At 39.5% G+C, this 22,838-nt stretch overlaps 1 protein-coding gene across 1 annotated transcript in view; it reads right to left on the minus strand.

Annotated features, from left to right (window-relative positions):
• The window catches only part of map4l (microtubule associated protein 4 like), a 111,069-nt gene that overhangs the window by 17,130 nt on the left and 71,101 nt on the right, over window positions 1-22,838 (minus strand). Inside the window, exons 7-12 of the mRNA XM_039602702.1 lie at window positions 16,191-16,552; window positions 12,803-13,000; window positions 11,865-11,973; window positions 10,072-10,131; window positions 9,409-9,665; window positions 6,045-6,104 (exon numbers count right to left, since the gene is read on the minus strand). Of these exons, the coding sequence (XP_039458636.1) occupies window positions 6,045-6,104; window positions 9,409-9,665; window positions 10,072-10,131; window positions 11,865-11,973; window positions 12,803-13,000; window positions 16,191-16,552 (1,046 nt within the window). The remainder of the gene's footprint in view (window positions 1-6,044; window positions 6,105-9,408; window positions 9,666-10,071; window positions 10,132-11,864; window positions 11,974-12,802; window positions 13,001-16,190; window positions 16,553-22,838) is intronic.

Below are 22,838 nucleotides of genomic sequence, written 5' to 3' on the forward strand. Positions count from 1 at the left end.
GTTTATATTCTGAATTGCGGCTGAGTAATATATTGCAGATCAAAGACATTTTTGAGCAAAGCAAACTTGACTCAACCTGCCAAAATGTGACTTTGGTCACTTTTTAACATGTTTTTAACATGTTTTAATGATTTGTATGTTGTTCTGTTTAATCTGAACAAGCCTCTAAAAACAGTCAGGGATCACTCTCTCGGTTTTTATTACCACTGTACATTTTACAGCTCAGTTTTTAAAACCTTGTGATGTAACTACAGCCCAGCCCATGCAGCAGTATATTAATGACTAACCTCGTATTGTGGATGGATTATCGCAGTTGTTCTCCTGACTGAAGTTTGGTCCGTTTACAGGATCATGCCATGCAGTTGCACTTGTCCCTGACCCTTGTGAACCCTCGCATTAACTTTTATCGAGTGGAAAAAAGTTAGCGTTCATCCTCCAGCTTCACTGTGCTAATGTGTTTATATTATGCTAACCATAGCTGTGTAGCTAGCCACCATGTAGCACATCATTATTCATAGAGCTGGGCGATATAAGATTTTTTCATATCACGATATGTTTTTTTCATTTCAGGCGATAACGATATATATCACGATATAAGCCAAATAACTATATTTGTGAGATTTAAATGTGCCGTTGCTCACAAGTAAAATGTGAAATAATCAGCAGCTTGTTTTGATTTAAATAGTTATTTCCCATAATAAGTTCAACAGGGCAGATGTACTTAAAGAACATGAGGCTTCAGTTTCAGATAAATAAAGGCAAATATTGCAAACTACACAAAAGGCAGCCGCTAAAGCATTTAAGTTTCAAAATAGAACAAACAAAACAGAGCAGTAAATTGTCAATTCCACTTAGAAACAAAATATTAATTCGTAATTAGTTTGTTTTACAGAAGAACAGACAAATTTGACTAACTTTTGTCAATATCAAATAAACTGAGAACTAAAAGGAAGTTCTCAATCTCTCCTTGTTGTATAGCTTAGCTATTACCTCAATTAGCTGCTTGAATCCTTCATTTTCGACCGTGTTTATTGGTAGCATGTCTTTAGCAAGACGGTAGGCTATGGCATTCGTTATGTCGCTATGTCTCTTAGCTTTTTTGTCATATGGTAAGACGCTGGAGAAAGCCGACTTAATTGAATGTTGTTCTCCTGGTTGTTTTCGATGACGAATTAGTGCTTTTAGTCTACAGAACTTCTCTGGCCCTTCCTTTCAACAATCTCTCCGGCATTGGAACCGTCATCTGTGTTCTCTTCAGTAACCTGGTCACCCAAGCTCTCTGTTGATTTTTTTCTAGCGGGCAAACTCATTTTCTCCATTACCCGGCCGGCACGGTGGCTGGCTGCTTCCCAAACAAGTACACATGTGTGGCTGGGCACTTGTGCTGTACGTAACAAGTCACGTGACGCTGCGGCTGTGATTGGTTCGGCTATGCGCTACTTAATTTGGATTGGCTGTTCTTTTTTTTTTAAGACAGGAAGAGAGAGAGATGAGGTCTATCGCAATAGTTTCATTTTTCTATCGAGAAAAAGTTATTTCGCAATACATATCGTTATCGTTCTATCGCCCAGCTCTAATTATTTATGAGCTAGTCCAACTTCAGTAACCCTACAGATGTCACTGCTGTTTAGTTTCCAGTCTTCATTTATGTCCGAAGTGATAGCAAAGCTGTACGTTTTAATTTTTCAGAAATCCCTCAATCAGAACATGGTATATTATTTAATCTTAAAAAATTTTTTTTGAGACTTCCTACGTACCACTAGAGGGAGCCCACCTACCACCAGTGGTATGCGTACCACAGTTTGAGAACCACTGGACTAGAATATACAGTGTCCTACTCCTTCAAGACGTTTAAGCATCACCAACAGACTTATTCCAGTATTAGGAAAGAGGGACTAGTAATGACCCTCACCTTACTTTGAGGTGTAGAGTATACAGGGCTCCATTCCTGACTTCTGATATTTTCCATATTTATCAGACTTACAAATTTCATGTCGTCAAACAAATTTTACTACTAGACAAAGACAAGTAAATAGATGTATACTCTGTACAGAACTTCTGTCAGTGAAATGTATGTTTAAATTGTTGTTGCGTTTGCACTGTCTTGTATCTCTATCGTTCTGTTCTGTCTGGTGTTGCACTATTTTTTTTCACACCCTGTGTTGACTGTCTGTTATATAAATCACCGTAATTTTGAAGGAACGCTGTCTGGTTTCACTGTGACTACCACTGCACATGGTTGAAATGACAATAAAGCCACTTGACTTGAAAAAATATCCTTCATAAATAAACTTTAATTTTTAATTACCTTTTAATAAGAATTAACCCAACTACTATCATTAGGGCCGGAGCACGAAACGTCCGAAGGCCCTACTGTAATCACTTGGCTTTTTGAGGCCTTTAATCTGCTTGAAAACTCATGAAATTTTGCCAACAAGAAGCCCGCCATTTTGAATTGAAGATGGCATTTCAGGATATTATTCATGGTGTTATACTTTTGCCAACTCCTTGTTTTTTTGTAGGATCAACTTCATATTTGGTTAGTCTCAACTACAAACCTGGGCCATAATGTGGAGTTTTTGAGTTTTCGTCAAAAGGTGACACAGCAAATTTTAATCATCTGTCACTTGCAGACAGCTGAGAAACTGAAGGGCTGCACCAAGGTCCAGTATATGATAAAGAAGAATTATTTTGAACTGTGAATCATTCAAAGCTACTCTAGTAAAATCCCAAAATAAAAATATAGAGCCAGAAATGGAAATAATAGGCTGCCCTTTAATCAGTCAAACAAATAAAGTGAGTCTCTTTTATGCTGTCTTCTTTTTTTTCACAGCCTAAGGACTGTGGACATAAGACTCGCTAGTGTGTCCAAAATTTTCTCAGGGAAAATAGTCAAAGCTTTTAAGATGTTACAGATAAGCCACTTTGATGATGAAGAATCAAAAGCAGCCACCCTGTCCTGCTTCTACATAAGCTAACACCAACCTGTTTGTGTGATATCACTTTGATTGCCTCTGTTGCTGCATTGTAAAAAAGCCCTGCAGCAAGCCTAAGACGCCTTCCTCCATTCTCTCTGTCTCTGTCTTAGTGTTGCTTCTCCAGGACGAAAATGGCATGATGACGCAGGTGGCACCAGCAAAGGATGACTCACTGAGCAGTGAGTGCACATACACTTAATGCGTAAGCACGAACACACACAAACACAGAGACAAAAAGCAGCAGACTCTCCTCAGTTTGTATTCCTCACTGATAGCGCATCATAAATATCCTAATTGATTTCAAGCAGCTGCATGGTTCTTGTTCATCATGTCTCCTTAATATCTAATGATTCTCATGCTATGCTAGATAAAGAAGCAGGATGATGAAAATATTTTAGAAAATTACAGCTAAAAAGTGGCAACCAAGTGGCAATTATCCATGAGAGGAGACCACATTTCAAAGAATGCAACATCGATTTCAGCCAAAGATAATGCGTGAGATTAATTTGCATTTTGTATTTGCACACATATCATGTCTTCTAGCTTTTGTAGCTAACGGTACACACTCTGTTATACTTACCAATGTTCTGTATTCATTGCAGTGGATAAATCTTAGCACAAAGAGTAAGTGAATTTGTGTTTGGTTGATTATTTCTTTGTTTCTAACAATGCTTCTTGGCAATAAATCTTATAACATTGGAAATCCTGTATATTTCCCCTTAAATGGTGTCACATTTGTAAAAACAAAGCTTGACAAAAACTTGACAAAGCCAAACAGCTTATTCTGCTATTGACTCTTGTTTAGTGTTGTTTATTGGATTGGATAATTGAAGTCTGAAAAAACAAGACATACTGGCAATTTATCAATTTAACAAACGGGGGGCTCAGTAGCATGCGGAAGAACCATACATAGCTCTCTGAAGGTAGTGATCTTGGACGATAGAGTTCGCTCACAGACTGGGTAGGTAGCTTTAGTAGGCTGTTCATGCAAGAGTGACCAACACAGCCACATTTGCTGACAAATGCTGGTTGAGGAAAGGGATGCATCTGACAGCAGCGTATGATTAAGCTGGTGACCAGCATGATGAGGAAGTGCAAGGCTGTTGTGGGTGTGTGTGGTTCTTCCACATGCTACTGAGACCCCTCTTTCTTAAATAAAGAAATTATTAAATGGCTCTCTAATGGTATAACAATGCCAAGAAGCACTGTTACAACAAAGCAACAATTAACCAGGCACAAATTTCTTTAAAGTCTATTCAATTTATTTATACAGGGCCAAATCACAACAACAGTCACCTCAAGGCCTTTTATGTTGTAAGGTAGACTCTACAATAAGACATAGTTTTTAGAAAACAGGATTTCTTTACTTTTTATGCTAAATTTCTCATTGGGCAACACAAAAGAATAAAAGCAGCATGTAGCGTCTGAACTTGCTGCGCTCCACTATCAGGTTGTTGCCTTTGCTATCAGTGTAATAGAAACAAGCTAGGTATGTAGCCAGCAATGTTTGAAAGGTTCATGTGTGCATATCTGTGAGCATTCAGACTGGGGAAAAAGGCACAGAGGTCATTTAACTTTAGATACATTGAATGGTCATGGGTTGTAGGTCATAGGACAGGAATATAAATGCTCAACCAACTACATCAAGCATATTTTGCACGAGCTATATTTTGTAAAGTAACAGAGGACAACTTGGGGGAAAGTATGTATTAGCACATATGCATGGATGATGGTAAATATCAAGTTGGAAAAGGAAATAGTTTGATTATTTAAATTTTTTCAAAATATAGTATGATGTACATGTAGCAGTCTTTTTGAGGATTGTTTTCATATCATTTTGTTTTCGAGTATTCTAAGATGTCATTTTGAAATTTAAATTTGTTCAAGGAAACAAAGGCTGATGCAAATTATTTTGGGCCTTTTAAGTGACACAAAGTGAATTCCTTTCAAATGTGAAGCATGAAAACATTTTTGCTTGTTCTCTTTATTTTACTACTAATTAACTAGAAAGTTTGGTGACCGTTTTATTAGTTTGATCACAAGTTAAAAACCCTGCAGATTGAGAGATTCTTTGCTAGAGTAAAAATGCATTCAGTGTTTTGTGTGGCACCAAAATCTCCGGGTACAACTGCAGACAAATTACGAAATTGCTCACGTACATTATCTTGTCTCATCACCTAATACTATGAACACTATTTCTTTGTGACTCTTGATCAAAAGGTCTCCAGTACATAGGCTAATGAATATAGATGATACAGGAATACATATATCTTAAAAACATTTTACATTCACAAGCACTCGTGGATACAAACAAAATGTTATGCAGAACTGTAAGAACTGTAAAGTCCAGTGTCCAAGCATGTAGGAAAATTGCACATTGCTTACCATTTGCATACAGATTCATCCTTTTTCTGTTGCCATTACTCTTTTTTTTCTCATTTTTGAACCTGAATAACCTCTTGGTTATTCACAATTTGTTGTTAAAGCACCTACAAGCCTCTATATTAAGGCAACCCAAGTTAGGGCCAAGAAATCTTTGGGATTTTTAAACATTTTAAAATAGTATTCCAAGTTCTTAGACTTCACTAGAATATTATAAACACACTGAATATATTGCATGAAAGAGTAAAGTCAGACACTACAAGACTCCCTTTGCACGGAACTGTTTACTTCACACAAATTTGAGATTTTAAAACTTTATATAAAGTAGTTAAAGCCTGTCCAGAACTGCAATAATGACATAATATGATATTGTCCAATAATGATTTTAAACAATTACACTTATTAATCAAGGTACTGGTGTTAGAAATTAGCCTTAGAGTTGTTGTTTTTTTAAAATACTTGTCTCTTACATATATACCATAAAGAAAGAACAAGTAACACATACGAGCTCTTTTATTACAATGAAACCTGCTTTAGTATCAACAGACAGAATATGCATGTGCATGTAGGAATGAACAGCAAGGTGGAGTGTTGTTCGAGATGTGGTGCAGGTGGTGCTTGTGATGAATGCAGACAGAAGGGTGAATGTACTGGTGTGTGAGGGTGTCAATGGCAGGGACTCACTCTGGCCTTGGCAGCAGGGGTGGAGGGGTCTGATGTCTTGTTGTTCGGGGTCGAAGAGACCTGAGGAGACAACCAGCCCCCTGGTCAATACAACCTCCAACCAACCACACGCTACACCACAACGAGGTGGAGGACATGGGTGTGATCAAAAGAATGCAAATGCCTGGACCAATTGTGTGAGTGTAATGGATGTTAGAGCTACTTAAAAAAGAAGCCGGAGAACCAAATACATTAACCAAATGTGTGGGTGTATGAATAATATTATATAATTGATAGTAGTGGCACCGGTTAAATGTTAGAATTCATTTTTGGGACAATTTAGCATGAAGATCAGGAGTATTGTGCATTGAGATGGTAGAAAACTGGAACAGATGGAGCCTTGTTAAAACATGACATTAGTACAAATGTAGTAACATTTTTCTTTTGTTAGTGACAAAAGCTAATCAAATACCATCATAGAAAAGAGTGCTGGATTATTTATACAATCTGAAAACAACAAATCAAATGTCACATTTCAGGAGTGTACCACTGCTCACATAAACAGCACTAATATTATTGCTAAATACTGAGGTGGGAAAGGCTATTAACCCCATAAACTCCTCCTGAATAGAAAATGTAAATATATGAGAGACAAAGCAATTTAGTATCACAGGAGACTGAATGAGTCAGTGCCAGTAATTATGATGCAGGGCGGCGATGTGTTTGTGTAAAGAAACTTATCTAGAGTAAAAGCGTGTTTTGAAAAGCAGGGAAGATGCTCCTGCGAAACACAATGCCTGAAAGAGTACAGTTCATAGCAATATTTTTCCTTCCGACTGCTCTTTTGTTACACACAGAAAAGTACAAGGTCAGGCCAATTTCACACATCTATTTGCACAGAAAGCAACAGCTCCTTTTCTACAGTAATCTAACTTTAATTGGCCATACAATTATGACTAAACGCTACAGGTTGTGGAAGTTAAGCGTTGCTGAAAAGGTGCATGGATTGTGTTCCCCTGAATCGGAGTAGCGGTGACGTCTATGCTGGATACAACCCCCAACCAAACACTGCAGTATGACCAGGCAGAAGAAAGTAATGGAATGTAAATGGATGTGAAAGGAAGATATTAACATAAATATTTTTTAATCATTGTGCACCTATTTTGGTGCACAGAAAGACACTTTGTATCTGCAATTTCAGAAAATGTCACTACAGACACATGGAAATGAAACCGATGTAGCTAGTGCAAAAGAACACAAATTAACTTTGATTATCTAGACAAACACAAAAACATACAAACAAGTGGACAAAATGTCAACAAGTGTATGAGGAATGTAACTGTTAGTTGTGTGAGAACATTTAAATATAATTCAACATTTTGCAAAGTAGATGTTCTTGATGATCTGAATGATCAACATAAAGCTTGAACCCATTAGCTTAGTTGTTAGCATTCAACGCTACCAGAACCTCTGAAGCTCAAGAATAAACATATTTTATTCTGATTTCATTGTGTGTGCATGTACGTAAATTTGCCTGACTGTATTTTGCTACTCTTCAGCTAACACTAAAACTATTAGATGATGAGGTTAGCCTAGCATAAACTCAGACGGTATAAAAGACGGACGTAGCTAGTGTGACATCAACCATTTTCATGGCTCCAAAACAAAAGACGATGCCACCAGGAGCTGTCGGTGCGACACACTCATTTGTTAATGACAAGTCATTAGCCAATTAGCTTGCGGTTTTATAATAGACATAATTCTCGATTTTGAAACATGGTATGACCAAGTTTTATAAAATTGACTTAATTTTTTATTCAATATGAACCAAAACAAGTGAACAAGCCTATTAACCTGTAAACAGACAGCAAATCACTGTCCGCTGGCCTTCAGATAGAGAGCACTTTACGTACACAGCGAGAGGCACTTCCCCATTAGCTTTTTTTGTTTTTTTCATATTTGGAAGCCACGTCCATGTTTTCTACTATCTAGGCATAAACAGAAAACATTCACTGCTTAAAATAAAAAAAGACATATTAGCCATTTCCCTGCTTCTGTTTTCCAAGCTTATCCAATTGATTTCCAGCTCGAGCTTTAGTAAGCTCAAAACATCTGAGAGAGACGTCAAACTTCTCATTAACTCCCAACAAGAAAGAAAAAAATCCCTGCACATTTTCCAAAATGGCTACTTTCTCAGTACTATATTGTTCTGAGGCAAAACCACTCTCTGATGGACAATAGAGAAGATATAGAGGATAGAGTGGATTGACACATTATTTCACATGGCAGGGCAGACAGAGAGAGGATGATGCCTGTGATTCAAAGCGACGGCACACCCCTTCCTCTAGACACACTGTCACATAACATTGAAGGGAAACGGACAACGTCTCTGGATGCATCTCAGTCATGTCTCTGAACCATGTCATGACAAGCTGGGCAACTTTAGGGTGGTGGAATACAGGTAGCATGCATGCTTCCTGTTCTGTATGTCATTCTGAGATAGAACATCATCTGTCAAGAACATTTGCATTGCAGCAAGATGCTGTTAAAAAGTGAATATTCGGAAAGAGGAATAGGTTAAAAGATTGATGTTAGATGGAAGCTGGAAAATGAATATAAAGTTGTAAAGTTGCTATTTTCTCAGTTAACATGTACACGCCCTTTAAAATGCCCACAGTGCAGAAGTGACATGTTTCTGAGTTATTGTTATTTCAAATGGTGTCAAATTATATCCACTCAGTAGCTCATGTGAGGATTGCTTTTCTCTCTTACTAGTGTTCTTCTCTACTGTAGGTCTAACCACAGCTGCACCGTGCTAACAGTACTGCTGTATGGCACTGCAAATATAACTGAATCCAGTGTATTCCGCAGAGTCAGAGCATGCAGTCATCTGATCGTTTCTGCACTCCAGGCACAGACATTGTTTGTACAGAATTATGAGGATCCAGGAACACATTTACAATGCTTCAGGAAATCTACTTCTACTGCGAGAAAGATTTGCAGTACTGTTCTGAGAGTTTGTACCAGGACCTATTATACAGTTAAGTTTAAGGTAAAACACTTAGTCGAATACTTTGAATTCAACATTTTTCAACACTACTTTTATCTATTTAAAAAATGTTATCTGTTTCAGAATGACCAGGAATTAAAAAGAAAAGCTGTAAATTAACTACTAAATACGCAGAGGTTAAACTAAATACTCCCAGAGTAAAGGAAGTAAGTCATGTTATTAAGCTGTATAACACACATGCGCTATTTAAAGTACAAACCACCCAGTGCCAGATCATTCGCTGTTACAAGAAAAGCACTCACTCATGAATCTTGACAGGTACATCACTGTCCTGAATTATTCATAGTCCTCTCTTGTGCTGTCTCTTTGTCTTACCTTTCCTCCACCAGGCTGGTACTTGATGTTGTCAATAGAACCAATCTTGGAACGGACGTTCTTTAGATCTGGTGTCGGGGCATTGATGGGTCGGGGAGTGCGGGGAGCACGGGGAACGGCTGGTTTCTTATCCAGGGGAGTCTGCTTGGGCACAGGGGGTTTGGTGATGACCCGACGGCGGTGAGTGGCACTGGATTCTCCATTGGTGGAAGCAGCCGGGGTAGCAGGAGCGGCGGTTGAGGCTGGGCGAGGACGGGCTACAGAGAAACAGAAAGTATAATAAGTATAATTTATATATCACTATAATAGTACAATAATGTATATTCTAGTATAATATAGTAAAATTTGTGAAAATGTAAAAGTCTACCAAATTTGACTTTTGAAATGAAATGAAATTTTGGTGGTAACCTTCTCCCATGTTTGGGCCCAGAATTTTGTGTTACCATACTGGTCCCTGCTTTTGGTAAAATACCTCAAAGTGGTCCTAAAGCGGATACAGGGACCTGACTGGTAGAAGAAGTACTGGAAATGCCCAAGGAGTTTTTGTAGTCATGGATGTCTGTGAAACTAACTTACAACTGCATGAAAATGTGTGTATTGTGTAAGTTTGTGTATTCCCCCCCCAAAATTAACCTGTCATTTTAAGTATTTTATGTTTCTTACGTGTAGTCTTGGGTTTCTTGGCCTCACTGGTCTTGTTCTCAGTCTTGTCGTTCTTGTTGGCTGTAAGTGGAAAACAGAAAACAGTTTTTTCACCATAATTTTTAGGTAGCAATACTTAAAAAATAATGAGGCATTTCCAGCCTCAGGTGGCGCCCCTCTAGCCGTTCCAAAATTAAGGCTTAAGGTTGCGAGGGGTTAGGGTACTTATTTTAATGCTCCAGAAAGAAGAGGTATAAAGATATGTATATATATATATATATATGAACACCCTGTTGAATAGGACACTTCTTTTCACATTAAATTATAGTAATGATCCAATAATATGACAGACAACGTTAATGACTAACTTGAGCTGAGACTTCAATATTCAGCATCTCATGAGGTATTTGTTTATTCTCAAGTCTGTGGACACCAAATCAAAGCTATAAAGAGAGTGAAGAATAGACATGTACATTCACTGCTGTTGTCACCTCCTGTCTAGCTGATGTTACAGAAAACTGTTAACTGTACTAACACACGGTAAATTTAGAAGTGCTAAATCACGGCTCTGCCATTCTTACCTTGCTGTGGAGTTGTTTTCTTACTTGTTATTTCCGAAAGACAAGGAAACTTGGATGAACTTGTCACATCTTGTAATGAGCAAAACATTATTATTATTATTATTATTATTATTGTTTTTTGTTTTCAGTCGATATTTTTTTTAGTGTCGTTTGGTTTTGGTTACTTTTCAGATTAGTTTTGATCATTTTAGTTTATTTTGTAGTATTTCAAATATTTATATTTACATGCAATATTTAGGCAAAATAAAATACATTTAGAATAGATATGATTATACAGATCCAACAACCAAATCAGCTGACTTACAGACTGACCAAATAATCAAAGACTAAAACTCAAAATGTTTTGTTAATATTGTGTTTAATTAAGCTGTGTGAGTGCACACTATTGTTTATCAATATATTATATTTTTCTATATATTGTAGTTTGAATTTATCACACCTACTTTTAGGTTTTATTCGCAAGGATGTGATTATTTAACTGATATGTTCTGCCCATACATCTTTCTTTTTCTACAAATATTGCAGAGCTGACTGCTTAAAGGCAAAATGAGATCGAAACTCAACAATTTCTGGTGACATGAAGTTTGTTAACTGCATAACATGAGTTTCCAGTAACAGTATGTATAGTTTTTGATAAAGCCACAGTATGTAATACTGCTGTGATGTGACAGAAACATCATGGACGTAACTGTTGACACTGGGGCAAAAGTCTCGAAAAGTAATGGAGCTAAAATGAAATATAACCGTGCAGCACATAACACCTATTGCTGTGAACTGGGTGACTGAATCATATTGTGTGAGGGTACACACAAAAAGCTCATATCTCCCTTGCTTTGAGAGGTGAGATACTGTTTGTCATGTGCAGACGAAAATACCAGTTGGGCTCTTCAAAAGCCAGCACTTGAATCTGATAATGTCTAACATATGGTAGCAATTCAGTTAGCCTGTTGATGCAGCCTGGAGCAGCGCCAGTGTGCAATGGAAGTCACTGTTCAGGCTAGAGCAGCAAGTGAAGTTTCCTGTTCCAGAGGATATGTTGAGATACTGTCAGGAACGGCAGATTCTATTGTATATAGTATTTTATTTTATTCTATTCTATTCTATTCTGTACAGTTGTGTACAGTATATTATTCTTATTGTATTCCAGTGTTCTCTAATTTTTGCTATATAATTTTGCACTGTCCACTTTCTGCTGCGACAAAACAAATTTCACTGTACACTGTATCCTCGTACCTGCAGTCTTGCCTGCAGCAGTTGCAGAGGAGCCATTCTTACTGGCAGTTGTACGGGGAGCGGGCGTGGCCTTTGGCACAGATGGACGTTTTTCTCCATTTTCTGGAGTCTGAAGAAAAACCAAAGAAGAGATAAACAGCTGTGTTCCTGAATTTTATGTGTATGACTTTGTGTATGTCTGCTGTGTGCATAAGGAGTGTTTTCCAGGCATTTATAGTGCAGCCAAATGCAAGTAGAAAATGAAAGTGACAAGAGAAAAGACGAGGCTAAGGTTTTAACATTGGGAGATTAAAAAGGACATTTGCGACAGATGGTGGCTGATGTCTGGAATCACATGGAACAATCAGGGCTTTTAAAATGATAGTAGGCAAGAGATTTGTATGAAAACGCTCTAAATCAGTGGAAGACCTGTGTCATCCAAGCATGGCCAGCTCAAGAGGACATTATTAATAGCATGACCACAGGATTATACAGTATGTTTAATTTCAGTGTCCATAATCCAGGGATCTCCAACTCCAGTCCTCGAGAGCTACTGTCCTGTAGCTTTTAGATGCATCCCTACTCAAACACAGCTGAATCAGAAGGCTGAATTACCTCTTCAGTGTGCCATCAAGTTTGGCAAAGGCCTGGTAACAAGCCATTAATCTGACTCAGGTGTGTTGGACCAAGGATGGATCTAAAAGCTGCAGGACAGTAGCTCTCGAGGACTGGAGTTGGAGACCCCTGCCATAATCTAATGGGCAGTGGTGGTTACATCGATCTTTCATGTACGGGTGAAATGTATATTTTAAAATGTGAAATGGCATGTAAGGATCCTATTTTATAACTCTGACAGACATATCTAGATATTAATGCAGACTGAGAGTCATCCAGTCTTTACCAAATAAAGACATAGCTTGCACTGAAGAAATACATGTAACCTTGTGTCTTATACTTACCTTGGCAGCCTTAGCAGAGCTAGTTGCTGTTGGCGGCCGCTTGGCAGCAGTAGGTGTAGTTGCCTTGGGTACAGGGCTTTTTTTATTGGCTGAAGCAGTGGTGGGGGAGGGGCGTTTGGCCGAGTTGGCCTCGCCATTTGTGGAGAGAGTGGATGGGCGTGATTTGGCAGAATCTGGTTTGGTGGAACCTGCATTAGGCTGGTGATTATGAAATTAAAGAAGCCAAAATAATAGTAAAAAAAGGAGGAGAGTGCAGAAAAGTAAGGAAGAAAAAGAAAGACAGAGATAGAAAAAGAAAAAGCTGCAGTGAACTCAGCAATGACTGCAATGACAGCGTGATATAGCAGCCCAGCCAGCAACCATAGATAATCATAAAACAGGCCATAAATTATAGAACTGACTAAGCAATTTATAACCAGCTTAGAAAGGTCATGATTACTAAATAATGAAATTACAGGCCTCAAATGAGATAAAATGAGCAGTAGCCCACAGCTCCATGTAATATGGAAATTCGATGTCAGACACTGGACAGATTCACAAACACGTCAGCTAGCATGCAGTTAGTGGACAGTGAGTTTCATTTGTGTAAGCTTATGATGTAGAAAGTTGTATGAAAACTCTCTGGCCTCGTGGCTTTAATGTAAACAGTTAGCTTAAATGCTACCTGCTGGGAACATGTCAGTATGGAAGCAGTTTATTTGCCAGTTGGTCACTAAAGTTCTTTGGGTTTTTATCTTTACTCCTAAATTTATACTTATTTACTCCAAAGGTGATAGTCTATTATGTATATAAGGCTACGTTCACACTGCAGGTCTTAATGCTCAATTCTGATTTTTTGATCAAATCCGATTTTTTTGTCTGCTTGTTCACACTACAAATAAAATGCGACAGCAAACGCGCTCTAGTGTGAATGCTCAAAGCGGCCCGCATGCGCAAAAGATGATGTCACACACAACGCGCTCTGTTTAGACCCAGACCAAACAGCATTGTTTGACTGATGGCCCTTAATATAAAGACTTCGGACTTTACGTTTCCCAATTTTTGCTTTAAATTATTTTGTTATTTACATAATAATGTAAATAACCTAAAAATGATCCTTATTGCTGTTTTAGAGAGGAGCGGTGCTTCAAAGGATAGTTGCAGATTTCGGTCAGAATCTGCAGATTATACAGTACAAATAAAATGTTCACGCTGTCTTCCCAACAGTTTCACTAACATCTACACTGGATGGCCAGGAAGCGTTCGCGATGTCTTCTCGGGCGCTTCTCCGGCGCTGATAATTGGCGTCCGTCTTGTGTCAGTGACGTAAAAGACGGATTTAATGCGACATGACTGTTCAAACAGCAGTCGCTTTCTAAAACATCGGATATGTATCGGATTCAGTACCACATATGAAAGTGACCCAGATCGGATTTGAAAATATCGGATTTGTGCCGTTCACACTGTCATACCATGATCGGATATGAGTCACACAGGGTCAAAAAAATCGGATTTGATGCGCTTTCGCCTGCAGTGTGAACGTAGCCTAATTCTGTTCTGTATGTATACACCTGTTTCATTAACAGTAAAGCAGCTAAAACTGATTAATGAAACAGGTTCAATAGAGGGGAAACAAAGAGACAACCTGAGGCAATACAAATGGTTTTACAGGTCAAGATATTTTTTGTCAAGAACATTTTTTTTGTCACTACTAGGCTCAGTGTAACTATTACTAGTATGAGACAATAACTGGACCCTACCAAGGTAGCACAGATTATCCAACTCCACCAGAATGGGACATCAATACATGCCAGTGCCAGAGGCTTACTGTGTCTAAAGAGCATAGAGGAGATTCCAGGAAACAGGCAGTTACTCTAGGAGAGCTGAAAAGGGTTGGTTCTTAAGCCATCATCAAAACCGGTATTTGATTCTTTGTCTAAGGAGGAATAGGACGAGCACTGCCAGAACTACAAAATGACCCCCAGGAGGCCACAGGTGTGAATGTTAGCTGACCAAACAATCTGAAATACACTGGATGGCTCAAGGGCCTGACGTCCTCTAGTGGGCTGTATTACTGTTTGTCCATCCATCTATCCATCTTCTTCCGCATATCCGGGGCCGGGTCGCAGGGGTAGCAGCCTAAGCAGAGAAGCCCAGACCTCTCTCCCCAGCCATCTCCTCCAGCTTGTCCAGGGGAAAACCAAGGCCACCAGAGAGATATAATCTCTCCAGCGTGTCCTGGGTCTGCCCCGGGGTCTCCTCCCAGTGGGTCATACCCAGAACACCTCGCCCAGGAGGGATCCTTGTCAGATGCCCGAACCACCTCAACTGGCTCCTTTCGATGTTGAGGAGCAGCGGCTCTACTCTGAGCCCCTCCCGGATGGCTGAACTTCTCATCCTATCTCTAAGGGAGAGATATTGCTGTCTGTAATATTCTTTAACATGTTGTTCAACCTCAGTTTGGTGGTGGGTCAGTGATGCTCTGGGAAGGCATATCCATGAAGACAGGCACAGACCTTTACAGGCTGGGAAACAGCACCCTGGCAGCAATTAAGTATCTGGATGAAATCCTTGGACCCACTGCTGGTGAAGTGGGTCCTGGGTTCCTCCTGATGGATGACAATGCCAGGCCTCAAGTGGTAAGAGTATGCAAGCAGTTCCTGGAGAATAAAGGATGACTGACCCCAACGCTCGCCTGACGTGAATCCAACAGAACACCTCTGGGACATTAGGTTTCAGTCCCTTCGACGCCGCCAGGTTACACCTCAGACTGTCTAGATGCACAGTGATGCTCTGGTCCAGATCTGGGAGGAGATCCCCCAGGATACCATCTCATTGGCAGCATGCACACAAGCACGCGGGGGACATGCATACTACTGAGTACCATTTTGAGTGGCAAAGAAATTTCACACATAGATATATATACATATATATATGTGTGTGTGTGTGTGAAATTGCCACTCAAAATGGTTGCAATTGTGTGTGTGTGTGTGTGTGCACGCGTGTGTGTGTAATGTAGTCCTGTCATTCAGAAAATAAAACAATTATTCTAACTGGCGCACATCAAACGCTGTTCATACCAAGGTAGCTTAGGGTTACCACCTATGATGACATGGGCCTCAGAAGGTAAAATACTGGTGTGACCAAGACTTTAGGCAGACACACACACCTCCCCTAGCACACATAAGAGATAAAGGAAATATGTTTCTGTGATCATCTTCTGCAGCATTTGTAAGCACTTGTGTGTCTTGCTCAAGGACACTTCACAGGCTTTCGTTGGAACTGTGGGAGGTCAGACTTGTAATTATCTGGTGACTGCTTTTGCCACGATGACTGTGCAGTTTGCGTGCTGGAAATGTGTGTAGATGACACTAATTATTCTCTTTATACGTGTCTGTATGTGACCCACCTTGCTCTTGCTGTCAGGGCTCGGCAGGGTCTTGCTACCATTCCCTGTGGGAGATTTGGCTGTCCCTTTCCCTCCCTTCTCTTCCTTCTTCTCAGCTGGCTTCTTCTCCTCTTCCTTCTTCTCATCTTTGTTGGTCTTCTCTGGCTTGTCCACCTTTTCCGCCTTCTCATTGGCCTTGTTGTTTTTCTCCGTGTTCATCTTCTCTAGCTTCTCCTCATTTTTGATTATCTTCTCAGACTTCTGGTTCCTGTCTGGGCCGTAGTCCTTCTGCTGTTCTTCCTTCTTGTCAAAGTTGTCAATCTTGTCCATTTTCCCAGGCACGATGTCTGTCTTCTCCTGCTTGTCCTTGTTGTCAGATTTAACTGTGAAAGAAAAAATGCTGTCATTAGCGTCAGACTATTTTAACAAACCCTGTTGCATAACGAGTAACGGGATGTGACTGGAGACAAAAGAGCCCACATATATAAATTCAAAATTGTAACAAAATTCGAATAAATGTCATCAAATATCAAGATTCTGTTCAACTTACAACATGATTTTGAAAGCTGCTTTGCAGTAAGCAAAAGGGGGACGTACATATTAGGTGCAGTCTAGCTCATATTCTCAAAATCTCTATATCTCTAGCTTTAAAAAAAAACAAAACACCACTGCACTTTACAGGAAAGGCCAGAGTCATCTCTATTTTCTGAGGCGGCTGAGGTCCTTCAACATCTGTTGGACAATGCTCAGGGTTTTCTGTGAGTCCGTTGTGGCCAGTGTACCCTCTACGCTGTTGCATGCTGCGGCAGCAGGTTGAGGGTCACAGATGCCAACAGACTCAATAAACTGATCCGCAAGGCCAGTAATGTTGTGGGGATGGAGCTGGATTCCCTTAAGGTGGTGTCAGAGAGGCGAATGTTGTCCAAGATAAAGACAATGCTGGATAATACATCCCACCCACTCCATGACGGGCTGGCTAGTCACAGGAGCACGTTCAGTGAGAGACTGAGATTACCAAAAAGCACCACTGAACGACACAGGAAGTCATTCCTGCCTGTGGCCATCTCCCTGTACAACTCCTCCATCTAACACACTGTAAACACTGCAATAGTTACACCCTTTTTGCACACGCTCTTTTCCACTCAGTAATGTTGCTGTCAATATTCTTGACATTTATTTATAATCACCTCCGTCAATCCTTGATATTTATTATTGAGTGATTTGTATATATTGTGCTATTTCTTAAATTTCTTAAATCTGTAACATATTGTATTGTTAAATAGTCTTGTCTGTTTCTGTTACTGATATTTATACTGGAGCAACTGTAACATAATTTCCTTAGGGATTAATAAAGTATGCTTATTCTGATTTAGGATAAGTGTTATTTGAGCAGAAACCATAAATCCGTTTTAACATTTTACTTTCTACAAGGTTAAATAAAAATCAGTTTCACAAATCAATCATCCAGGTATAATTTAAAACATTCTGTATGTTTTAAACCAGCGGTTCCCAACCTTTTTTGCTCTACGGACCGGTTTATGCCAACAATATTTTCACGGACCGGCCTTTAAGGTGTGGCAGATAAATACAACAAAATAAAACCAGTACTGGTACCAAAGAAAAGAAGATTTATTCTTAACACACGGGAAAACACCCAGGGAAACTGAGTTAACGAAAAAAACCATAAATTTCACACTCGAGGGGCCCAGTACCAAATGACCGGTACCTGTCCGTGGCCTGGGGGTTGGGGACTGCTGGTTTAAACAATGACTATGACTATCAAGAGGCTTTATTTTCAGGGAAAAAATTAATAAAATAAAATAAAAGACAAATGTAGTAATGAGTAAAAGAAACGAAAGCTGAATGCTGGTAAGAGATTTGCTGACTTATCCACCCGTCCCAGATCTTCTCTGAGCTTTTTCTGGCACTATCAGAAAAAGCTCAGAGACTCATTATTTGTTAAACGGCCCTCGTCATATCGGTGTAAGCGAAGGCCATCTGAGGCTACGAAGAAACCATGTCTGTGAAATGATAAAGATTATTCTGTCCTGTGAAATGTAAGACTATAAAGTAACATACAAACAGGAGCAAGGTTGAGCACAAACTTTAATCCAGTGTGGCACCTAACTGATGACACAGCGCTAATGTTGAAGACTGTGTTCACCAACAAAATCCATCACATCAAATGATGTCTGGTTGCAACTGCACTTTTGTTATTTATAGATTTGAATGTCCACATGGAAGGTTTTATGTAGGTCGAGGCAGCAGATGATTCTGGGTCTGGTTGGTAAACAGGCCAGCGCCATCTATTTTATTGCACTGCCTTATGTAAGAGTTTGCAATGGTGAGGCTGTATCCTCACAATAATCCATGTCAGAGGAGTCAAACCCTATCCAACCCTGAACCCTTTTTAAGAGTCGATCTGTCATCTTTTTTGTGAACTAGATGATTTATATGTCTCTCTTATGATTCATCTATAATTAGACTTTATTTGTCTTTATTTGTATTGTACTGTTTATAAAAAATACAAAATATCACTACATATTTAGCATTACAAAATATCTAAACCGTTTCTTTTAAGAAACACCATCTATGATTAAATGCTTAATAACTACAAAGTGCAGAGTACTCTAACAGACTGGGGAATAAAACTAAAACAAACACAAAATGAGGTTCCAGCAGGAAGGTTTTACAGCTGCATTAGCAAGTGAAATTAATAGGTTGTTAGTCTCGATTTAAAGGTCTCGATGGTGAGCTTAATAAATTATTCTACAACAGCAGAGCTCTACCACCAACTGAGTCCTTAATAATCTGGGACATACTAAAATAGCTTGCGCCCTGTGATCTGAGTTATGGGGGAACATGGAGACCAAAAATATGATCTCCAACGACGGTGAAATGAGGGCTGTGTTATGGGCCCAGTTTTTCTGTTTCTGGTTAACATCTCTGAGGATGACATGGCAATCACTGAGTGTATTTTTCTAATACATTTTTGTAATCATTCATCAATAGACTATCTTCAGCACATCTCCCAAGAGTGAAAATCCTCAAATTAAATGTGGCATTTTTTCTTGCCACGAGACTATCGTGGCTGCACCTTAGTTCACAAACTGTCTTTTTCTGGCTCACTTCCTTCTCCCTATAAGCCAGCATTCTTCTGATTGGCTGCCCCTTGTAAGCAAATAGCAGATGGGTTGGGGTTCTGTGTGGGCAGAACTATGCACCTGACATGACTGTATGTGGGATACCGGCTCAGAATGACATCATGAAGAACAAAGAGTACAAAAAACACCTGAAGCTTGGCCTACAGGGATACTTCTACGTAAAATATCCACATTATTTGAAACTTTAAACATGTTAAAGATGAACATCTGCCACTGTAATAATACTCGTGTTTACATAAATTGCAGTGTTTTTCAGTGTGTGACATGGTTATGAAACACCTTTGGTGGTAATAACTGATCCACAGAGGAAAAAGGACAATAAAGTGAAAGAAAGAAAGTAAATGGGGAAACACGAGGAGAGCAGAGGGGAATAGTTAATGAGGTCGATGGGGTTAAGGACACAGCCGGCGGGGCTGAGGGCTGGGAGCAGAAAAAGACAGAGGCCTTTTGTTTGCCATCAAGACACATCTTACGTAACTGTGACACTGGACAGGCCTGGCTGTGCTGTACCCTAATGCCTCCCCCCCTCTTGCCCCCTGTTTACTGTGCAATAACCGCTCTACCTCCTTTCAACCGATGGCAGCTTGCTGCTGCTGTGCTTTCTCCAACAATCAAGCAGCATCTACAGCTGCCATGAAAAAAGATCCATTTTCTTATGCTGCTCTTAACTGGAGCTGCAAACTAGCCTGCAGTAGAGATCAAATCAGGCACAAGCAGTAATGAGCACGGAAAGTTGCCACATGAATGGCTCACGTGTGCTGGTAAGGTGCCACAGTATGTTCAGCATTCATTGCTACTGTCCTATTAATCCTGCTGCATCTCTTTTTTTACTAGTTATCTGCCCCAGTGATTTATTTTGTGGTGGCTTATCAAACTGTAAATGAAGTCACTTCCTGCCCTGGAAGGTTAAGCTAATGTTAATGCAAACTCATAACTTGCTGCAGCCGCTTCTTAAAGTGGCCCTACTTTGTTTCATTAATTTTAATGGCCTTGATGGCCGAGATTTATTGCAGGGCTTTGGCCTGGTCTGATTTTGGTGAAAATAAATCAATATTATCCATTTCATTCATACAGCAGCAAACAAACTAAAAGGAGATATTGATAACAGCAGAAATGAGGCATCCTGACCTCTTCAGCTGCAGTGAACAGCAAAGGTTCATAAAATGTGTCTCTTATTCCAAAAAATATATCTCAGCCTCTTTTTAATTCTTTGAATAAAGGCAGAAATCAACACTGAGTGTTATAGAAACTTCTCACAACAGTGAAATCCAGCCAGTGCAAAAGAAAACTGAGTTGGCAGCACACTTCATTAACACGTTCCAGTTTGATCAATTAGATCAAAATCAATGGAGCAGAAGCACACATACTGTCCTTTTCATGCCACACATTCCTTTTCTGTGGTGCCTGCATTTAGCCACAATAGAACTTTATTAGTGATAGTTCAGCAATACGAAACACAAGATTCAGCGACACGCTTTCTGTGGCTTTAAATAACCTTCTTAAAACCTTCTTCATACAAGCCTAGAGACTGGTTTGTGATATCCTGGTAATCAAAGTGTGTAGTCCACAACCAGGTGGCAAGTGGTTGTGGGAGGTTGCAGGCAGCTGGGTAAGTGAAAATGGTCATGGGGAGGTATAGCATGTGCAACCACACTGGCTTACTTAAAACAAATGCTGGTCACACAGCTGGTGACCAGCACAAGGAGGAGGTGCCAGGCTGTGGCTGCATAATGTTCTTTCACGTGCTACCGAGGCCCCCATTGTTAAATGAATAAATTGTTGCCAATACGTCCTGTTTCTTCAGACTTCAATCGTCCAATCCAGTAAACGACCCAATGGCACTGGCAGACAAGATTCAGTTTTTCATGGGTGCGACCCAAATACTCAACTCTGGTTCTCAACCCATAAAAAGGGGAAGCAAACAGGCTTTCCAATGATATAAAATTTAGTGCCTGAAGCATTGTTGCAAGAAATAAATAAAAATGTTCTCATTTTTCGCATCTATAGACTCTGGGCTTCTATGGACAAAACAGATTTCCCCAGAAAAAGTTGATCTGCACCGCCATTGAAGCCCCAGTCTTCACACGAAAAAATACATCCGGACACTCATCAACCAATGTGCAAGATCACATCTGTTAGACATTCATCAAATGAGATGAAACCCAATGATGAAGAAAAGCCAGTCCCCCTCACTGAATTGCCTTATTGCATCTCAAACTGGAGAAGGAGATGACAATTAAAAGAGGCTTAACCTTAGAAATAATGAAAATGAATTACATCCAGAATAAATTTGAATCCCCTTGGAGGAAAATATCCTTTGGCCAGACAGCCTTCACAGTAGGATCAGCCTTGTTTTCGATCCAGCTTCTCTTAAAAATATATTATTGCCATTGCTAGCTTCTCTTTGTAGGTAATCTTGACTGTATGTAATCTTGCTAAACAGCAAGCTTATCTGGTCTGCTGTCATTGGTATTGCCATTTGTCTTTTATTTCTCTAGTTAACAAATCAAATCAAATCAAATCACTTTTATTGTCACGTCACATGTGCAGGTACACTGGTACAGTACATGCGAGTGAAATTCTTGTGTGCGAGCTTCACAAGCAACAGAGTTGTGCAAAAATACAATAACGTAAAACAAGCAAAATATAAAAATGGCTAATCTAAAAAGTAATAAATATATGTACAATATATAAAGGTATATACATTACTGAATGAGAGGTTGCCCGAGGGTCACTGACCAGTCTCTATGCCTGTGTGACTGAGGCCTATTGAACGTTTACCTTCAGCTGTTCAGCTGAGTTTACTAGTTACAGGTTACCTGAATTATTCCTTAGTGAATGTGAAAAAGGTGGTATATATATATGTCATCTGACCTACATGCTGCAAGTGTTAAGTGTGCTAGAAAGGTGTTCTTGTGGGAGGTGAACCAAAGGAGCCTTTTATGTGGAAAATGGTGGCAAAGAGGATCTGTGCTGTCTCAGCAATGCTATGTATGTAGAAACCTTTGTGTTATCCATTTTTATATCTGCTTTTAGGATCTCAGATTGCTAGTGTTTGTTAGCTGGACTGCATTGTGGTGATATATGTGTTTGTAGATCACAGCATACAATTTGCTGACTAAAATGTAAAATACAGAGAATAAAGGATGCCATCAAAATTATTCTTTAGTTATTCAGTGAAACTCAGTAAACTCAACAACATGGACCGCAGACACATCAGGACTGCTCTATGGTTTCCACTATATTTAATTTAACAAACTGGTGGTTTTATTGCTCAGTTTTCACAGTCACGTCACTGCACCCTGCCACACCAGCAATATGACTCATCCAACATGAACAAGTCAGATCATCCATTATACCATCATACCATGCTACAGCTGCTAGCAACCAACTGCACATGCTGGTGTCTGTAAGTAAAACAGAGAGAGAAAGAAATAGCTGCTGCTGTGTAAATCAGAACATGGCCATACACAGACACAGAGATTCTACTCACTGTCATTCCCCT

Source organism: Oreochromis aureus, linkage group 18, assembly GCF_013358895.1.
Source record: "Oreochromis aureus strain Israel breed Guangdong linkage group 18, ZZ_aureus, whole genome shotgun sequence".
In the NCBI taxonomy this organism is placed as follows: Eukaryota; Metazoa; Chordata; class Actinopteri; order Cichliformes; family Cichlidae; genus Oreochromis; species Oreochromis aureus.